This window comes from Pygocentrus nattereri, chromosome 8 (assembly GCF_015220715.1).
Source record: "Pygocentrus nattereri isolate fPygNat1 chromosome 8, fPygNat1.pri, whole genome shotgun sequence".
Taxonomy (NCBI): Eukaryota; Metazoa; Chordata; class Actinopteri; order Characiformes; family Serrasalmidae; genus Pygocentrus; species Pygocentrus nattereri.
Genome location: NC_051218.1, coordinates 44,692,519 through 44,713,946, shown reverse-complemented (window position 1 = coordinate 44,713,946; position 21,428 = coordinate 44,692,519). Strand labels below are relative to the sequence as shown.

Genomic DNA, 21,428 nt, shown 5'->3' with positions numbered 1-21,428 from the left:
ACTCTATAAAGAGATGGTGTTCCAAGGGTTTTTTTAGTAAAGACAATGGTTCTGTATCGAGCCATGAACACTCAAAGAACCCTTTGCATGATGAATTTGTTCTTTGCCAATTGAAAGGGTTATTTAGACTGTAGCTTCTGTACAGAACCTTTTTGAAAATGGTTCTATACAGCACCGAAAAGAGTTCTACTACTGTTATGGTTTCAAGCTTGTAACAATAGAAGAACCCAATTTTTCAAAAGGTTCTATATAGAACCATCTAGCACAGTCAGGGACATTGTCTTTAACCGGAAGAACCATTTCATGACACGAAGAACCCCTTTCATAATGCAAAGGGATTTTTGAGTGTTCATTTTCTAGACTAAAGAACCCTGGAAGCACCTTCATTTTAGGGGTGTAGATTTCATGGCTCTAGATAAAACCACTGTCTTTACTAAAGAACCCTTGGCAGCTTAGTTTCCATAAATGGACCATATAGACAGTGAACAGGAGTGAACTGTAGTGAACAGTAGTGAACAGTACGTTCCCTTGTGAGGGAATTCGGTTTTCTGTGAAATTGGACTTTAACCCTCGTTTGCATGCAATGTTTGAAAAAGCTTGATTCACTGTTCTTGCATAAAATAAACTTAAAACCAAGAATAATACATGCAGGGGTCTTTTTGGGGTGTGTTAACTTCAGGCAGCATTTCAACCATCCAAATAAATGATAGTTTTTTTTTAACCAAATATTTGGAACAAAATGTACATATTTGTTCAAATACACTGTATTGCCAAAAGTTTTCACTCACCCATCCAAATCATTGAATTCAGGTGTTCCAGTCACTTCCATGGCCACAGGTGTATAAAGCCGAGCCCCTCGGCCTGCAGACTGCTTCTACAGACATTAGTGAAAGAATGGGTCGCTCTCAGGAGCTCAGTGAGTTCCAGCGTGGTGCCGTGATCGGACGCCACCTGTGCAGCAAGTCCAGTCGTGAAATTTCCTCACTACTAAATATTCCACAGTCCACTGTCAGTGGGATTATAACAAAGTGGAAGTGATTGGGAACGACAGCAACTCAGCCACGAAGTGGTCGGCCACGTAAAATGACAGAGCGGTCAGCGGATGCTGAGGGGCATAGTGCGCAGAGGTCACCGACTTTCTGCAGAGTCAATCACTACAGACCTCCAAACTTCATGTGGCCTTCAGATCAGCTCAAGAACAGCGTAGAGAGCTTCATGGAATGGGTTTCCATGGCCGAGCAGCTGTATCCAAGCCTTACATCACCAAGCGCAATGCAAAGCGTGGAATGCAGTGGAGTAAAGCGCCGCCACTGGACTCTAGAGCAGTGGAGACGTGTTCTCTGGAGTGACCAATCACACTTCTCCATCTGGGAATCTGATGGACGAGTCTAGGTTTGGTGGTTGCCAGGAGACGGTACTTGTCTGACTGCATTGTGCCGAGTGTAAAGTTTGGTGGAGAGGGGATCATGGTGTGGGGTTGTTTTTCAGGAGGTGGGCTCGGCCCCTTAGTTCCAGTGAAAGGAACTCTTAAAGCTTCAGCACCAAGAGATTTTGGACAATTTCATGCTCCCAACTTTGTGGGAACAGTTTGGGGACGGCCCCTTCCTGTTCCAACATGACTGCACACCAGTGCACAAAGCAGGTCCATAAAGACGTGGATGAGCCAGTTTGGTGTGGAAGAACTTGACTGGCCTGCACAGAGTCCTGACCTCAACCCCATAGAACACCTTTGGGATGAATTAGAGCGGAGACTGTGAGCCAGACCTTCTCGTCCAACATCAGTGTCTGACCTCACAAATGTGCTTCTGGAAGAACGGTCAGAAATTCCCATAAACACTCCTAACCCTTGTGGAAAGCCTTCCCAGAAGAGCTGAAGCTGTTATAGCTGCAAAGGGTGGGCCGACATCATATTAAACCCTATGGATTAAGAATGGGACGTCACTCAAATTCATTTGTGCGTGTGAAGCCAGACGAGCGAATACTTTTGGCAATATAGTACACTATTAATGCTAAAATAGATTGTATTTCACTACTTTTAAAGAATATTTATATGATAAATCCTTTTTGATTTCTAGAACACAATTTAAAACCACAAATAAGAGTTAAAATTAAGCTAAAACCAAAATAAAAGTAGAAATGCTGTTCATAGTCTAAACAAAACTAATGATACTAGCAAAACTGAAAGGCACTTCTACCCTGCGCATTAAATACTCTGCAAGTTCAACACAAACAACAACAACACAAAATAACTAAACAATAACTGCCATGTTCTCTTAGTGCCGCCTGACTCATTACTGGCTAAACCCGCTCCACTCTCGCGCAGCACAGTGTTGCTTCAAGGCAACAAACATATTTCAGCAATTTCTCATAAAATAAAAATTATTAGATGCTTCTTAATATTAAAAAAAAACTTCTCTCTCCCACAGATGAGAATCATAATCTTTCAATGGATGAAAAATAATAAGAACTTTTCTGAGGGGGGACAATATGGATCATCCACAAGCTGCACTGTGCCTAAAACAGGGTTAAAGTGCCTGCCAGGAGATTCTGGAACCAAATTCAAGCTTTTTGGTGTGTGTGTGTGTGTGTGTGTGTGTGTGTGTGTGTGTGTGTGTATTCAAACTATTCCCTTCATTATTAACTCTTTCATCATTATGAAATATGTATCATGTTAAGAAGTGAGGCAAATGGGTTCGTTAACCTGAGGCAACAACATGCAGCAGAAGGTTAAGTGATTTTTAAGCCATTGCCAGAGATTTTCCTACGGCAAAATGAGCAGCGATTTGAAAGGTTATGAATGAAACCAGCAGATGGTGCAGGTCTGCGCTTCCCCTCCCAATATGAGGCTACGATGATTAGCACAAAGCGCAGAAGCAACATGATTATAGCTTCTGGTCTAAAACTGGCGTGATTCCTTTTAAACGTGCTCTTAATGAAGCAGCAAATTGCCCATCAATGCCTAAAATTGGTGGTCAGGACTGTAAACTGTCAAATCACTGAAGCCTGTTCTCAAAAACATTCCTCCTCAGCTGGGCTTTAAAACTCTCAGTGTTTCAAACAGAGGAATTTATCAGAGAAAGCAGAAGGCGCTTGTGTGAGAGGAGAGAGAAAGAGGAGAGATGCCACCAGAGGCTTGGAGATGGAGTCTGTAAAGTGAATAAAGCTGAATTGTTTGAATGCAGCATTTCGCCAGTAAAAGTCCCAGTACGCAGTTTGACCTTTCCGATATTTAACCACGCGCCCCATCTATTGTCACCCTGACCCTTCGTATTCTCCCCTCCTTCACAATGGAGTCCACTTTCGCATTCAGTGAGCCGCTCGCTCCACTGTTTCGCTGGGTGGTATCGAGCGTGCCGTCAAGCAGCATACTGGAAGTTGCGGGGGGAGGTGAGAGAGCTGATCCTCTGCACTCCCCACAGGCCCTGATGTGCTGCTGTTCGCTGAGGTTAATATCAGAGTGTATTTGGAGGGTGGCTCGCTGGCACCATGTCCTAGGGCAATCCGTCTCTCTGATCAGTGAAATGGATCTCACCCTGTTCACTCTCCACTATTCCACCCCCACTTCAGTGGCTGCGCTGCAGTGTGGAGACAGCCACACGACATAGTGCTGGCCAGATTCGATAAAATTCGATTACAGAATATTTTCCAAAATATATCGTGGCACCAGATAAAGGCTTAATAAAGTTAATGAACCCATGCTTCCTGAGCACTGGTGCTCTATGCTGAAGGAATGTCTTACAAAACTGATTTGACCGTTCCAATGTTTTGTCTTATAAAACCTCATTTGTCTGTTTTGCTCTTCTGGGCTCAGGTACACAGTTCATCCTATGAATAGCTTTCCAATGTCCACTAAATGGCAGATGTTTTTGCCAAAATCCTCCCCTTTCGATTGAAACCGGGCTCTCCTGGGTAAAGCTTACATAAGCATTATCCTCAGCAGTCGCAAGACTGATGTGGCTTGTCCGGCCTACTCACCTTGAATAACGGCAAAAACAATGTCCTCCTCACAGTTTCTCTGTTTGAGTTGGAGGAAGTAAGTGACAACCACCAAGCGAAAGCTAACCACCAAGCGAAAGCTAACCACTAAGCGAAAGCTAACCCCCAAGCGAAAGCTAACCACCCAAGCGAAAGCTAACCACCCAAGCGAAAGCTAACCCCCAAGCGAAAGCTAACCACCAAGCGAAAGCTAACCACCAAGCGAAAGCTAACCCCCAAGCGAAAGCTAACCACCCAAGCGAAAGCTAACCCCCAAGCGAAAGCTAACCACCAAGCGAAAGCTAACCCCCAAGCGAAAGCTAACCACCAAACGAAAGCTAATCACCAAGCGAAAGCTAACCACCAAGCGAAAGCTAACCCCCAAGCGAAAGCTGATCACCAAGCGAAAGCTAACCCCCAAGCGAAAGCTGATCACCAAGCGAAAGCTAACCCCCAAGCGAAAGCTAACCACCAAGCGAAAGCTAACCCCCAAGCGAAAGCTGACCACCAAGCGAAAGCTGACCACCAAGCGAAAGCTGACCACCAAGCGAAAGCGAAAGACGATCAGTGTTGGACAATCAGGCGTGCTCATTAGAATATTAGGACCACGCCCAGGTAGTACTCACATGGGTCTAATCAGTCATTTTAATATAACACTCAAATTTAGGATCACGCATTTCTATACTCATCCTGTGTTCCCTGGGGCTTCCAATCAAATTTCCCTAGAATGTAAACATTATTACTGGTAAAATATCAGTACAACATTTGAACGAAACTAAGACATTTACATTCATCCATCTATTCAGTCTACAGCTCTCTCTTCAGAGCGGTACGGCAAATCGTTCTTTAAGTCGTGTTATGGAAGAAGCACCTTTGGTTCCCTGAAAAGCTGTGTTTTTTTTTTTTAAATAAGAAATTTATGAGTGTGAAGAACCTTTGAAAGATTTAGTTTATATGTGTGAAGAGCCTTTTAAAGGTTTAAAGACCCTTTACATCATGTAAATATTCTATTTTCAGCCTTTATATGATTTCGAGGCTTTTTAAACTTTAACCTTGCATATTTTATTTAGACAAAATAAATAATAATGACCTATTGAAATGTCATTTAGTTCTTCTCTGCCATTTGTAGTGCCTTTATTATTAAGTCTTAAGTAACTTGAAATTAAAATTTATTTTTTTTACCTAATAAGTTATTGTTCTTGTATTATTAAGTAGAATTCATAATATAATGTTCATTAATATAATGTTCAGTTCATAATATAAATAATATAGATAGAATAGACAAAATTCTTGTTTTCCGGTCATCTTTGATGGATGTGTCGTGGCTTTTGCTCAACTTTAAATGCCTCATGTTTAATTACTTTATGGTGCAAAATGGGTGGAGAAGAATTATATTGGCCAGAATCATTATAGAGTTTTTGCCTGCCCCTCCTCCTTCACCTCCTGGACTACCTCTTGTCCAGTGTGGCTGCTGGAGATGCTGCCAGGGGCGAGTAATACTCCACACTTGGCTGTAGACGAGAGTCCGAGTCTGACTTTTTAAAACCAAAACTGCTTTTTATGATCCAGTCCAGGCCCGATGACCAAATCATGTCCCGCCCACAACCCCCCACCCGAATATCGTGTTCTACTTAGAAAAAATTAGTAATAAACATGCGCTCTCATTTTCATTTCACTTTGACTAACAGTGCAGTTTAGCCTGCCAAAGTTATAATCATAGCTATGTAGTTATTTACAAGAAAGATATACATCAAAGATATACAATATGACCCCTTTAACATAAGTGATACTTTTTTGATCCCACAAACGGGGAAATTCCACCTCTGTGTTTAACCCATCCATGAAGTGAAACACCACATACACACTAGTGAATACACACACACTAGGGGGCAGTGAGCACACTTGCCCGGAGCGGTGGGCAGCCCTATCCACGGCACCCAGGGAGCAATTGGGGGTTAGGTGTCTTGCTCAAGGACACCTCAGTCATGGACTGTCAGCCCTGGGGATCGAACCAGCAACCTTCTGGTCACAGGGCCAGTTCCCTGACCTCCAGCCCACGACTGCCCCCAACATGACACTGAAGAGAAACTTAGAGTTTTTAAACTCAAACATAAAGCAGATTTCCAGACAGGAAACTATTTTCAACATTGCATTTAACTGTAAAGAGCACAAGCTAGAACTGGGACAGCTATTTTATGCAGTAGAGTGTTATAATGGATATAAAGCTTGTTGTCTGTCAGTATCTCTAAACCTTAGTGGGGACCTCTGACTATTAGAGCTGGGTCTACAGTTCTGCCCTAATTCTGGGAAACTGCATGTAGAAAAAAACCACTCAAACCCAAATTCTCTGCTAGCACCTCTATGGGATTGTAGTAGTATGTTGGCTAAGTTCACAGGAATTCACATGCACTTTTGTAGCTGTTCTAGATTCAACATAAACATGGACAAGACATTCCAGCAGTTAAGTAACGAGTCCCAGCGTAGAACGGCCACTGTACTGCATTTTCTAATGGTGAAACGTGTGAAACATGTTGGTCAGGCTGCCACTCGTATTTTCAGTCAGTGATGTGGCTGTTATCTTCCAGAAAGAGCTTCTCGTAAAACTTTGTAAATCAATGACTCCGGAGTTGATTCTTCCATATGTTAGTGGTTTATCAGTCATGTTGGGACTTCAGTCCAGCTCCTGAAGGCCTACGAAATGGGAGAGCTCACTTGAAGGCATCTACCTAGATACCACAAAAAAACTCTTTTTCAAGAATTTGACCCTTTAGCTTCCAGACAGCATTAAACAACGAAAAGAGAGCATTACTATTGACACAGCAGGGGTGAAGATTCTGTGAAAATTGAAAAAAAAAAACTCATTTTGGAGGTGAACTTTAGACGTGACCCAGTACTTAAATAATATATTATGTTTATTATGTTATTAAAACAAATGATTGAACATTGAATTTCATCACTACCAATACAACCATAAAGCTTCCAAAAACCAGTTGTTTCAGGACTGACTGTGTAGCATTTCCTGAGCAGAACTGAAAAACAAAGCCGAGCAAACACAGCTTTGAACAATACTGTACACATAAAATCATAACGTTTTCCAATTCAAAACAATGGGATCTAACATCTCACCATGTGGCCACGAGGGACAGGGATGCAGCCTCACTTCTTGCTCCAGCATCTACAGGTGTGGCTAAAGTAAAGCTCCGCCTATAAACTAAAATGTGTTGTTTTTCAATAATGACGTGAAGATGTGGGACAGCATTTTTTGAGTAAAGTTTTTCACATAAAAGTTCAACTCCAGATACGTTTTTCAACCAAACAAAAAAGGAAACATACGAAAACATATACACTCACCGGCCACTTTATTAGGTACACCTTGCTAGTAAAAGGCTGGACCCCCTATCACCTTCAGAACTGTCTTAATTCTTCATGGCTGACTTTCAACAAGGTGTTGGAAACGTTCCTCAGAGATTCTGGTTGGTTATTTGAGCTCCTGTTGCCTTTCTATCATCTGGAACCAGTCTGCCCATTCTCCTCTGACCTCTCACATCAACAAGGCATTTTCGTCCACACAACTGACCGCTCACTGGATATTTCCTCTTTTTTGGACCGTTCTCTGTAAACCCTAGGGATGGTTGAGCGTGAAAATCCCAGCAGATCAGCAGTTTCTGAAATACTCAGACCAGCCCGTCTGGCACCAACAACCACGCCACGTTCAAAGCCCCTTAAATCCCCTTTCTTCCCCGTTCTGATGCTCGGTCTGCACTTCAGCAAGTCGTCTTGACCACCTCTACATGCCTAAATGCAGTGAGCTGCGGCCGTGTGATTGGCTGATTAGCTGTTTGTGTTAACAAGCAAGTGAACTGTACCTAATAATACCACAATACTGTACCTAATAAAGTGGCCAGGGAGTGTATATTTATAATATTTTCAAAAGTTGAAATGTAGAGTTTTTGGACAGCCGCCTCCTAATAGAAATGATGGCTGCTATCTTAATGAATGCTCTGAGTTTAATCAGACCGTAATTACACGTTTTATACTGTGAGACTGCAGCTTGAGCTCATTGGGTAGAACAGTCTAGATAGATTTCACAGAAATCATTAGGCCATCCCTCGCCTCTCTGCTAGAACCGTATTGTTGTGTAGCACCAGTCCAGGTATAGTGATGAAGGTGATATGTCACCCAGCACTACCCGAACACTCGCACCCCTTGCACAGTCACTTTAACTGCCTCCTGCGCACACTCGGAAGCGTTCGCACAAGCAGATTTGTGGGGCATTATCACGCCTTTTTTGGAGTGACAGAACGGAACAAAGCACTGACGGCAGAAACGGCAGCGGAGAATAGCAGGGATGAAGTTGGGAAGTGCCAAAAATCCAAAAGCGAAAGAGCGCATTAGCCGTTTGGAGCCCAGCCATCTTTTCTTGGGCTTATTCAGAATGTAAACATGAACATAAAGGGCTTTTCCCTCTATGTCATACTTTTCAAACCATATTTATATTTGTATTCTGTTTTTGTGAAAGGCCCAAAACGTGCAGCTCAACAGAATGACAGCATGTATTAATGAGAGCCATTAGCCTTTTATGTAGCAGTACATATTAAGCTATTAATGCTGCTTGTGTTACGGTGGATCTACAGTAAACACATATGGAGGTGTTCTTCTCTGACCCTGGCTGGTCAGACATCCAGGCCGAATGTAGGAGGAAGTTTGAGCTTTACATTTACCGCATTTAGCTGACGCTCTTATCCAGAACTTTTTTACACAGGGAGGCGAAGGCGGTGTTAGGAGTCTTGCCCAGGGACCCTTATTGGTGTAGTGTAGGGTGTTTACCCAGGTGGGGATTGACCCCCAGTCTACAGCATAGAAGGCAGAGGTGTTACCCACTACACTAACCAACCACCCCATAACGTTGGGGTGGCTTTAATAGTCCAGAGTTATTTTCTCTGACATGTTACCTTTGGATCCATCCGAATTCCTGGTTCCCTCATTCCCTGTTTATTCTGTCTGGTTCCCTTTAATAAACTTAGTTCTCTCTGCTCTGCACGTTGGCAAAACGACCGATTGACAGCAAATAGGGTTCTTTTGTTAGCTGTATTAATGAGCCACTGCACAAACATGTGTACAGTGTTGGTAAATCATCAGCGTTTGTTGTTATATACAGTATAATTAGTTTTCATATCCGCTCATCATGACGAGAGGTTATAATTGCAGGACATAATTATCAACAGACTATGATGAGTATTTGTAAATGAGAGTGATTCAGTAGATCAGAATCAGTTCAGAGTGAAGCATGAAGTCACACTCTGGGATTTTTAAAGCTACTGTTGTATGCAAAAGTTTGGGCACCCTGATCAAGTGACATGTTTTGTTGATTTTCTAAGTGAAAATGTGTTAAAACGGCCTCTAGACACACTTTTTAATGCACAAATACTGTTTATTTGTGGAATTTAAGGAAAAATGAAATTCAGATGTCGCCTGTGCGAAACTTATGATATATCATGTATTTCACGTTCTATTTCGTCGCTGTCCAAAGAAAACTGTGATATTTTTTGCTGATTTTTACTTAAACACACCAGCTGACCTTCACATTGTGTGAAAATGTCATTGTTATGATGAATGGACCAATAGAAATGCTCTAAAATCACTAAAATCTCTTTACATTAACTTACACAGAAAGGTGAGAGGGTTTTCGCCTTCTCCTGTAAAGTTACTGTTCTGGAGATGCTCGTTTTTCTTCGGACAGCGACGATAGTAGAAGTTGTTCTGTTTGTTTCACTTAGAAAATGAACAAAATATGTCGAGGGGTATTGTAAAATATATTTGATATGTCTGTTTGTTTATTTATTTATTTATTATTTATTTCACATTTCTTATACTGAACAAAAATATAAATGCAACACTTTTGGTTTTGCTCCCATTTCGCAGCAGTTTGGCCAAAAATATCCAGAATTTATTATTTTTTTCTTAGAAAGACTTGGTGTATATTCTAATGTGGGGATGTGGGAACCGCCCACACTGTTTTGAGTTTTTCCAGTAAAAAGTGTTGTGTTGATGATGTGTTCAGTGTACAGATACCTCTATAATGACTGATGATATATTGGAGGGTTTTATTGTAGCATATCGCTGTCGTCAGATCAAAACCTCGTATCTCCTAAACAGTAACTTTACAGGAGAAGGGGAAAAAAAACGACTTTATTTTTTAATGTAAGTCAATAGAACCAGAATTTTTTCCAAGTCATTTTGGGTCTTTCTTCTGCTCCATTCATCATGAAATTTGCACACAGTGTAAAGGGCAACAGGTTGTTTCAAATTATGTCAAAAAATGAAAAATGTCAAAAATGGAGATACGAGGATTTGTCCCAACAACAGCTGTTAGCTGATACGGTGCTCAATACATACAACATTGTGCAGAAGTCTTGCCTGGGTAATGATACATAAAGCTGTTTATCTGTTTAACTTATTATTAAAACAACACGTCATTAAATTACATCAGGTGTATCAGGTGCTGCTGACTGGACAACTAGTAACTGCACTGGCTGTTTTCCTCTAGCCAAGATATTAAAAATTCCATTTTCTTATTGCATTTTATTGTATTTACACTCATTACCATATTGTGTAGTGTTTTCACAGGCAAATATTTATTTGCATGAGACTTTTGCACAGTGCTGTATATAAAATCCCTTGCAAAAGTTTTGGCACCCCTGGGCAGATGACGTTTCATTTGATTTTCTAAGTGAAAATAAGTTAATAACGCATCTTCTACTGTAACACACATTTACTGTTTATTTACTGAATTTACCATATTGGAAAAGCAATGAAACATAAAAATGACATGTACAAATGTTGTGGTATCAAATATTAATATTAACTGTGTTCTTTAATAGGCTGCGTTATTTGAGGTTATTTAATATGTTATGTTTTCATTTTTCCGATATGGTAAATTTGGCAAATAAATACAAAATGTATGCTAAAATCAACAGATCATGTCATTTGACCGGGGTGTTTAAACTTTGGCTCACAACTGTAATCTACCGTTCAAAAGTTTGGAACCACCTCATTTTTATTATTATTTATTTATTTTTTTTATATGCAACAATACCTTAAATATTATAAGCTAGGCACCAGTTACTCAGTTCAGTTATTTTCAGATGCTTTATTCAGTATTTCATGTATTTTTGGAATTATGCAAATTAAAATCACACTCTACTTCTCTGTTTACAGTAATTTGTGAAAAAACAACGATTTCCAAACTTTTGGAAAGTGATTCAACATCCAGGCTCTGCTAAAATCACAGAGTGTATCTTTAAATGACTACAAATATGAAGTTAATCTTTCAAATATGAATTGGGTAGAACAAAAACATTTGTAAATACATTTGTGTGTGTAGAATATTTAGTTGAATGTAACAGTTTGAGTACCTGTAAAATTACATGCTTTGTTGTTTTCCTATGTGAAACTAAGGTAACACATCCTCTACAGGGGACAAATTAAATATGACATTGTCTACAAATATTAGTGCACAGTTTCTCTTTATTTGCTTATTTAACATAATGGGAAAAATAAAATATCTAATATCGAAGGAGCCAGATTTTTGGCCAGATTTTATGGTATTTTTTTTCCCCAGTATTTAAAAAAATATTTCACAAATAAACAGTAGCAGTGCATTAAAATGTGTCTGTAAAGGACGTGTACTTATTTTTGCTTAGACAATTAACTACCCACATAATTTGATAAGTGGAACCTAAACTTTTGCATAGGACTGTATAAGATTTTGCTTTTAATTTCATAATTTTATTAATTATGGATTTGCAAATGTTTACATTGTACTGAATTGACTTTGTAAATGTATGTACAGACCTAATAAGAGGTTAGATGATGCAAACCAAGCTCATTGCTATTGAATTTCTTATATTAAAGGTATCAGAAATGATGGAATCTGCTTTTCAAACCTCTTATTAGGTTTTGTCTAATCTGAAATGCTTGATTGTCTGAAATGTATGTTGTCTGAAAATCCTCATGCTGTGAGTGACAAAGATAAATACAGTTGTACATAAGATTTGAATGTAAGCCAGCTGATACAATCTCATCTCAGCTTGTGGCAGCTTTGAATCTCTGTCTTGATGGTCGTACTATTTTGAATTCTCTTGTGCCTCTTTGTGTCTTTCCCTGCTTCGTTTATAGGGGCCCATGCCAAAAAACAGGGTGAGGATTTAGCTGATAACGACGGCGATGAAGACGAAGGTATTCTCTTTGGTGATGAAGGCAGCTGCATGTCCTTGAGTTTATTTTATTTATTTGTTTGTTTATTTTTTAGTACATTACTGAATGCACCCCCTTGTAATTTCTTTTGTACCTGGTGTCATGACCCAAAGAGTCATCAAAGAGTGACTGAGGATGAATGTGTATGTGTTTTGGAAACTGAATGGATTTATTTTTAGGCTTGACGTCATTTAAGGGTTTTTTTTTTTGGTTTGTTTTCTTTAAACCTGTTAGGTTTGTTCACACTTCATCTTTTAAACTGGATCGAATGACAACGGAAGTGCTTGTTCCAGACATTGAATTTCATCAACCAAGAGGGGATTTGATCCAGCTTTCAAACGGATGCCATAATATTCAATTTGCTTCAGCTGTAATTAAGAACTATAAATTGGAGTGAACTCACATCTGTTGCAAATCACAGAAGAACAAGTGCTTCTGAAATCTTGGGATTTTGGTTTAATTTGAGCTGTAAGTGCAACTAGATATGATGAGGTATTGCTTGGGCTGGACCCAGGGGTAGGTGATGGGACAGATGTTGTGCATGGAGGGATTCTTTTTAATTGTGGTGAGGCTAAAAAAACAGAACAAAACAAAAATAGGAAAGAATTCAGTTGTCGGAACAAATCAAGGACAGCTTTGATGAAAGAACTTTGAAGTTCTTGTTTCAGCTGAAGCATCATTTAAAAAGATTTGCTGTAACTTCCAATTAGTAGAGCTCTGATCTCACCCAAAATCAATTCAACCCTATTAAAGTTAAGCAGTGTAGCAGATGACACACGTTATGGTAGACGTGATGTTGCATTATGTCCAAAGCAGTAAAACCCAATGTCGTGCTAGGTATAGCTTTGTACCCCTAAGCAATAGGCAGTATGCTCAGTGTAGCCTCTGTTGTAGTGTCCTAGCACTATGTTTACATGCAAAGATCAGATTAAATACTTTCCGATTATAGATTAAGAATCTCTCTCTACTCAACAATCTGATAGAAAATCTCCGTTTACATGCTCAACACAACCACTTAGAGTAAACATCAGCATGACAGCCAGAGTGAGATGAGCAGCAGTGAGCAGTGATTGTGTTTTGAACTGCTTTAAAATGACGTCAGACTCAGGAAAACGTCCTTCACACGTCCTTATTAAAGAAGGCCGAGAGGAAGACGTCGTGCTCTGAGACGCATAAGCTGGACGTCCGTCCCACCGCCGTCTTTTAAAGATCAGAGCATGAACTTCGTCTCCTCTGCAGACCAGTTTCTGCTCCGCCGTGTTGAACGGTATAAACTCTCACTGGGACGCGACGCACAAGCAGAACGGGCTTAAACTTTCCGATAGGGAATGTAATCGGATACAGGCGTTTACACGGATATTATTCATCTATTTAACTGATTATTTACACGATTACCCACCTCGTTCAATCAGATAGAAACTGTATTCCGAATGGCCTCAGTCAGACTAGACTATTCCGACTGAGGTGTTTACATGGACGTATGCTGTTCTGAGCTATTAGTCGGATTAGTCACGGATTACTACAGGTTGCATGTGAAGCTACTGTGGCCCAAATCTGATCTTTGGCTACATCACAGGTTCAGACTGAGGTGTTTATATGCACACTCTATTCAACAATCTGATGCAAAAAAATCTCCATTTACATGCTCACTACAAGTAATCCGATGCAAAATGATGCGCATCCGTGGAATAGCACTTAGAGCTTAGAGCAATGTTACCATGACAACGACCATCACATGAGGTCCAGGTGTTTACATGGCTATTATTCTTCCGTTTAACTGATTATTTAGATGTTTACTCACCTCGTTCAATCGGATAGAACCTATATTCCGAATGGCCTAAGGTGTTTACATGGACGTATTCTATTCCGATTGAGCTATTAGTCGGATTAGTAGGCTGCATGTAAACGTGGCTAATGGTCAGATTGGAAATTGTGTTTTTTTCTTCACTACGCATGCACCATAATAACCTGACTTCAGTGCTGATAAACGGTGCAAAAGCAATTCATCTCTTTCTTCCCTTTGCTCTAGTAATGAAAAGCTGAGAGCTGTTTGCAGCATTTACTGCTGATTTACTGTCCGTAGTTCATTCACATGACTTTTCTGATGTAAATGTGCAGACGTGCTTCATTTCAGGACACAGTTTTGTCCACATTAAGATTTAAGTCACTTACCTACAAATGTAAACCATCAGTATCGAGCAGTGAGGCTTACCAGTGAGGTAATGTGAGCGTAACCTTTTATATGTGGTGCTGAATCCTCCCGATACATAGGAGTGCACCGTTAATCTGAACAGTCAGATCTGAATGCATGCGACGGCAGTCCAGCCCAACCTTCATCAGAATTTTGTGCGGGAACAGCCACCTTACAGCAAATGCTTGTTACTGTGGTTTTGCTTGAGGTTTTTCGTTTTGGAGGATAAGCAAGACAAGCGCGGGCAGTGTAAGGAAACAGGCATTGCTCTTTCTAATGGGGAAATCAATCGGGATATTTTGAAAAAGACAGAAGTAAAGGAGATTCACACAGATCAAGTGTTATCACCTGGTAAGATATAGTAAATGTATCCAGTATATAGTGGGAACTGAGATTGTGCCTCTTGCTAACTGGTAACTAAATGAAAGAAACTTCTGAGCTTTCTTTTCTTGCTTGATCAGCTTCCACAATAAAAAGAAGCACAAACTTGGTCACGTTAGTCCTCCAAGTTTAAAGGAGCGGCTTGTCATTTGATGTCACTTGAAAGGTGTCTGTGAATCTTAAGAAAGGTAGAGGACAGCTGGGTTTGTTTAATGAGTGTGCTGGTTGGATTTTGTGCATGCTGGTCAGCTCAGGATCTGTTCTGACTGAGATCAGATATAAACCACATTTTAAAACAATGTGAACAAGCCAACCACTAAATCTGATTTGCTCCTGGGCCACTTTACCTGCAGCCTGAACAAGCCAAGGTTGCAGTGCATGTAAAAGGCCGTTCAGTGTTTGATTCCTTTGAGACTTGAGAAATTCAGCCTATACTAATACGCACTTGTTCATGCATCTCTCAATATTTAACTTGGTTAGACTTCGCCACGTAGAAACTGGGTCAGAAAGGGCTACCAGCTGCATGACTGATAACCAGCCATAATTATAAATGGGTCAAACTAGCTACATAATCTCTGGTGTAATTATTCTTCGGATAGAAAAGGGTCACAGGGATCATATCACATATAAGCAGAAATAGCCGGCCGGCCGTAATTACAGCGTGATGAATAATTGGTCGATTGTCAAGTCGGCGTCCCTCTGGAAGCACTATTTACAAATCCATGGGTCTTTATGAAGACTTCCACTTCCACTACTAACACTATCTATCATCTCTGAACTCATTCAAGTGCAGAAAAATATAAGACAGCAAATAATGTGTCTGTGAATTTCATGCTTTACATGCTGCTATAATGAAAGTGTGGAATTACAATTTCAGCCTTTTTTGGATTTGACATTTTACATATACAAAACATTCTGTATATTGAACAAATATCAATTGCAAGACATTGTAGATGTCTACATGCAAGACATGGTACAACGGCTTCCATGCAAAACAAACCAAAGCTCTTGCTTGCTTTACACTGCATTTCATGATTATTCAGCGTCTGTTTGAGATCTTTAATGGAACAAAGGCTCTGTTTGAGATCTCTAATGCAAACATGCATTGTCTTAATAGAGATATGGTAAACGAAGAAGCCACAGCATTTATATATTGTTAATTTACAGGAAGTTCAAACCGTGATTTGGTGCTGTCATCTGTGCCGCGCTGTTTGCCAATACAAAGGCAACCGCTGGATATCATGGCTGGCTTTTGAAACAGGGAAGCGAATGGATTTAGATGAAGAGAGGGAGGCTCATGAGTTGTGGTGAGAGGATTAGCAGTGGAGAGATGGGGAAAAAAAGAGAAAAGTTGCCGTTCAGCAATAGCATTGTTCACTTTCAGTATTTATCTTGGGATATTCTGGGCTCAGGGTGGATATCTAGCGAGATTAGAATGGGAAAGTATTCTTTCCGTTCTACAGAAAAAGGCTTAAACCTCTGAATCTATATCAAAACCCGACCACTGCTGTTTCCTCGCTTGTCCGCCCCTTTGAGAATTGTTCAGGTGGGGGGATATGCTTAGGCACTAGGCTAATACGTTGGACATGGTCTGTGTGCACCTGGTCAAGGCTCCCCTGCTGTGGCTTTGTTGATTCTGGAAGTATATACTTAGGATAGCTATAGCCCAGTTAGCCCATCTCAGCCCGGTGCTTTATCCGTGTCGGTCAAAAGGTTTTCTTTTTCAAGTGCCATGGCTGAAAAAGGAAACTTAGGATTTTTGAAGCAGCTCAGGAAGGGGGTATTAACACTCATGTTAATTGATGTTGAGAGGGCTCCTGTCTCCAGCGGCAGCCGAGGCGAAGGCCTCATACTGCAGAATGCCTCGGCTCTCTGCGTCATGGGAGGCAGCAGGTCCCTCAGGAGGATTCAGGCCTCCACATCCAAAGTGGATACATTACCTTTGCAATTGACTGGACCAGACAATCCAATTGCCACCTTGTGCAAACATGCAGAGCCTGGGGCGCCTCTCCATGAAAAATCCGCTTGGCCAAGGACATTCAGTGGTATGCCCAAACGACTAGGTGTCCTGCCAGATGCTTTACCGCCCAGGCTGGAGGTCGACTCTGCTGCCAGACCGACCAGCTGTGGAAACGAGGCATGGATGCAAGGCTACGTCTGAGATCCTAGGCAGTGTAGGTGAGCTCGATGTAGCCCAAGGCAAGTATTTTTGCATGACAAGCCAATTGCCCTGGATCCATGGCCCAGCTTGCCATGTTGTCTTTTTCAAACTTGCCGGGGGATATAAGACCAGGGGCAACAACATTAGCAAACATGGTTACTGATGAACTTTACAACAAGCTGAAAACAAAATATAAAAGGCGTGTGTGTGAAGCAGAGTGGAGTGGATTTTAACGTGTGTGGAGTGATTATTTGCCTTGTTTATTTTGTTGGCACATTTTATTGTCATCTCCTCTAAAGCAATTCAATGCACAAGCACTGCTTTTATTGTTATCCTCTCTAAAAGTGAATAGAGAGGCTACCAGTCCGATGCTTCACAGTTGTGCTGAAGCGATTCCTTTATCAAGCTTATTGTCTCTTTTCTCTTGGACATGGACGGTGTTCAGAAGATGGAGCTTTAAGATGCAGCTTTCCAAGTTGCCACAGATCATCCATGGGCAGAAGTATATCAGTCACCTAAACTTCAGACCTCTCGTCCTATCGGTCATATGGAGGAGGCAGCCATGGAGGTAGTCCTGCTGCAGCGGCTGATCCATCCTGTGTCTCCAAGTCTCTCCGCTGCATGGGGAGATCTACAGGAATATAATAAAGCCGCTGTACAAACACAGGGAGCATATTTACATACCCTTCAGACGACGGGCTTCTCTCTGTTCCATATCTGCTCCCTGTTCAGCACGCTCTTCTTACACACCCACCATCTTGCAATCTACTTAGCAAGCTGTTGTCATTCCGGCTCGGCAGGCGCTCCGTCTTCTGCTCGCTTGGCAGGCTGAAAAACCCGTTTCGGGTGGCCCTTCATCCACTTAGGACAGCCACAGCGCTCCCATGTCTGAAATCAACTGCGGGCATGGAATGTGTAATTCCAGAGGGCTCTACAAAAATCGGGTTACAGCCAAAGTACACTGCCTCATCCCTGTCACGTCCAGGGCATATTTAGGGCCGGAGGGGACTCTAAATCACAACGAACCATTGAAGGGAAGGTGTGGTGGTCCTATTAGGTGGAGGAGTGCACTTCAGCTTTGTACTGTCTGGCGCCCTGGCCTCTCCTATTATGAGGGAAACGGATCTGCATGGTAACTGCTTGGCTCACCGAGCCATACCCCCTAATGAGGACGAAGAACACCCAGCTGGCTCTGGCTGCCTCCCCACCATACCCACAGCCAGTTCTGCTTTACCTGTCTGGCTGCAAGGATTGATTGTGTTCAATTCATGCTGTCACTCAGAATGGTTTGAAAAAAGCCAGTTTTTGTGCCTGTCTGCGGTCGTGAGAGAAATGACCATCCGTAGTCTGTGTAGCCCAAGTATATGGAACGGCAGGATGTATGGGCTATAATGTTAAACCGCTGAAAACGATCTTTTCTCCAGGAGCTAAATGAGATGCGACCAGCAGTTCTTTGCCGTAAGGTGTTTTTTAGCGGCTCAGATGTGAGCGGTGTGCGGGCCGCAGCTTGTCTGATGCAAAATCTGCATTAAGGTGTGGTGGGTCTCTGAACTGGACCTGAGGGGTGCTGTGTATCCTGGCTGCTACTAGCTTCTCCCTCCACTCTTCCCTGCTCTCCCTCCCTCCCTCCCTCCCTCGTTCTCTCTCTATCTCTCTCCTCCTCTCTCCAGCTCCCCTCGCGCTGCCAGAGGCCAGGCTTCAAAGAGCACATCAAACCACCTGTCTGTGCGCTTAGCAACATCATATTTCATGCACAAACGCCATGGCCCCGGCCTGAAGAAGCCATCTTCTTCAAAGGTCACTTTCCCCATCTGGTTTGGGGGCCAAGGTGTCAAAATCAAAGACAAATACACAAATTGCCTCACATACACAGACCCACACGCACACACAGATCCCCGTGTGGCAGGTTGGGTGGGGAGGGGAGGGGAGTGTTGTTGCGCTGAATTAAAACCTCAGTGCAAATTATTTTCCAATATCTGCGCCCTTTGAGAGCTTTACAGCAGTATTACAATTGCATGGCTCATCACACCTCAGCACTAAAATTCTGGATCTCTTATTTTAATAGAAATTATACTGTTGCAGGCGCGTGGCCAAGATGGCATGTGCAAGTGATGCGTAGCACTCCTGTCTCAGGACTGCAATCTGTCTGAGTTTGTTCTTACCGATCGAGCAACCCAAAATGCCCAGTGCAGCCCCTATCACCATCCGTCACGCAATCACAGCCTGTGTCACGTGTGACGGAATCGGTGGCGACGGCGGCCGCACACGTTAAGTCAAAACTCCCTCTTGTCAACGTGGGCTCCCTCTCACCACAACAGCCCTTGTCAGCGACGCTCATCTCTCACTCCACGTTGTCCGGCGCCTCCGGAGTGACAGCACTGACACCATGCAAAGTGGCTCGGTGAGATTTATGAGAGTGCTGGAGTAGAGCCAAACTGACAGCTCCGCAGCCCCCACTCCTGAGTTATACCCCTCACAGATGCTCCAATCACCAGATGGCCAAGTGTGGTGGCGATACAGGAGCTTCATGTATGTTGAAGGTTGTTCAGCACTGACATCTATGGGAATACCTGAACCTGACAGCCCACATGCTGAAAATGTCATCGCCACTTTTTGAAATTATGAAATATCGTTTTTGTGGGGTTGTCAGAAGTACATAGCCAGTATTACTGATAATATTTCCCTTGAAGCCTCCCTCCCTGGTCATCTTGCACTGTCATTGCAAGCTAAGACCGAGAGCGACTGCATGGGTGAAAAGCCACCACACAAATATTGAGCTGTGCTTAGTGAAGCAGGTAGCCTAGCAGCTAACTTCACTACCTTTTATACATATCATTACCCCATTGGTATCTATTAACACTGTGAATTCCTGTTCATAATACAGTTTATTATTTTGTGTTTTAATGTTGACAAAGTGAGCATTAGACATTTGAGGATTATTGTAACTCAGTATAATTTGTTTGCCTAGTTTTATGCTTGACATCTGCAACTTTTATGTGGTGCTCTCACTGTTTGTAAGCTGTAGCCTCCTGATGTTGGTCCCCTTTGTCAGATAAAACCTGCGCACTGCTACTGGGCCCAAAACACCCCAAAGTGGCTTGATCATTATATGAATTTCAGCATTGAGAACGAAGTTTTCTATCAGTGTGTAAAACGCACAAGGTTTCGTTTCTTATTGAATGCACTGTGCTGCTTTTCTAAAAAAACTAGGGGCAGTCGTGGGCTGGAGGTCAGGGAACAAGCCCTGTGACCGGAAGGTTGCCGGTTCAATCCCCTCGGCTGACAGTCCATGACTGAAGTGCCCTTGAGCAAGACACCTAACCCCCAACTGCTCCCCAGGTGCTGTGGATAGGGCTGCCCACTGCTCCGGGCTAGTGTGTTCACTGCCCCCTAGTGTGTGTATTCACTAGTGTGTATGTGGTGTTCCACTGTGCGGATGGGTTAAATGCAGAGGTCTAATTCCACAGTGTGCAAAACACAGAGACAAATAGTTGTTAATTCAAACGCGAGCGCCTTCAAAGCACAGTTTATATCAGTAAACACTTCCATCCATTTGTTTAATCAGACTAATAATAAAGCACATCTGATAAGTGAATTATATTACGTTTTGTGTTGGCTTGCTCAAATTGGTCATTTGTTACAAAACTGACAGGACTAGATCACATTCCTTCGAAAGTAAACACAACAGCAGAAATCATGTTACTTGCAGAAAACAGTAGATAAAATGGCAGAAATAGGACCTTAAAGAAATAATAATAATATTAACAATGTCTCATTATTAACTAATTAATTATGTTCCATTTATATAGTGACTTTCTCAAACCCAAGGACACTTTACAATAAAAATTTATGTAAACAAAATAAGCTAAAAGAGGGCAGAGGAGGAATCCCCCCAGACCACAGCGTAGAGTCACTTAGCTGGCTCAGAAAGAGTCCGTCGCTCTAGTGTAGCCTCACACAGGCGACCAGCCCAGGCAGCCTTCTTCCTGCAGTGTAGCATAGGTCAAGTAGGAAGCCTTGTGCCCTGGAAAGAGTCCTTAACCTCTACTCTGCCTGGAAGGCCACATAGCTGTGGTGTATCTCCAGTTGCCAGCCTAGGCAGCTTTGTGGTTGTGGTGTAGTGCAGCTGAAGTGGCCAGCCTGTCTGTGGTGTAGCATCGCTCAAGCAGCTTTCCAGGAAGCCTTGTAGTCCAGAAAAAGTCCTTAGCTGCAGTAGAAGGTCCCTCCCAGCCTGAGATGCCTCGTAGGTACGGTGTAGCCTCATACGGGCGGCCAGCCCAAGCAGGTTCATAGCTGTGGTGTGGCATAGCTCAAGTGGCCGGCCCAGGAAGCCTCATAGCCCACAAGGCCTCCCAAGCCTTAGAAGTAGATCCTGATCAGCCTGGTAGGACTGCTCAAGCTCAAGCAGCCAGTCTCAGGAGCCTCTGAGTGATGTAAGAATGTCAGGCTTGACCAATACGGTGC

General features: G+C 42.3%; 1 protein-coding gene across 5 annotated transcripts in view; it reads left to right on the top strand.

Annotated features, from left to right (window-relative positions):
* Positions 1-21,428, top strand: part of nlgn3a (neuroligin 3a) — a 224,196-nt gene that overhangs the window by 69,341 nt on the left and 133,427 nt on the right. For 4 of the 5 annotated variants that reach the window (XM_017712535.2, XM_017712532.2, XM_017712533.2 and 1 more), the window contains one exon: positions 12,154-12,213. The exons of the other annotated variant lie outside the window; for it this stretch is intronic. In XM_017712535.2, coding sequence (XP_017568024.1) covers positions 12,154-12,213 — 60 coding nt within the window. The remainder of the gene's footprint in view (positions 1-12,153; positions 12,214-21,428) is intronic. 5 annotated transcript variants of the gene reach the window in all.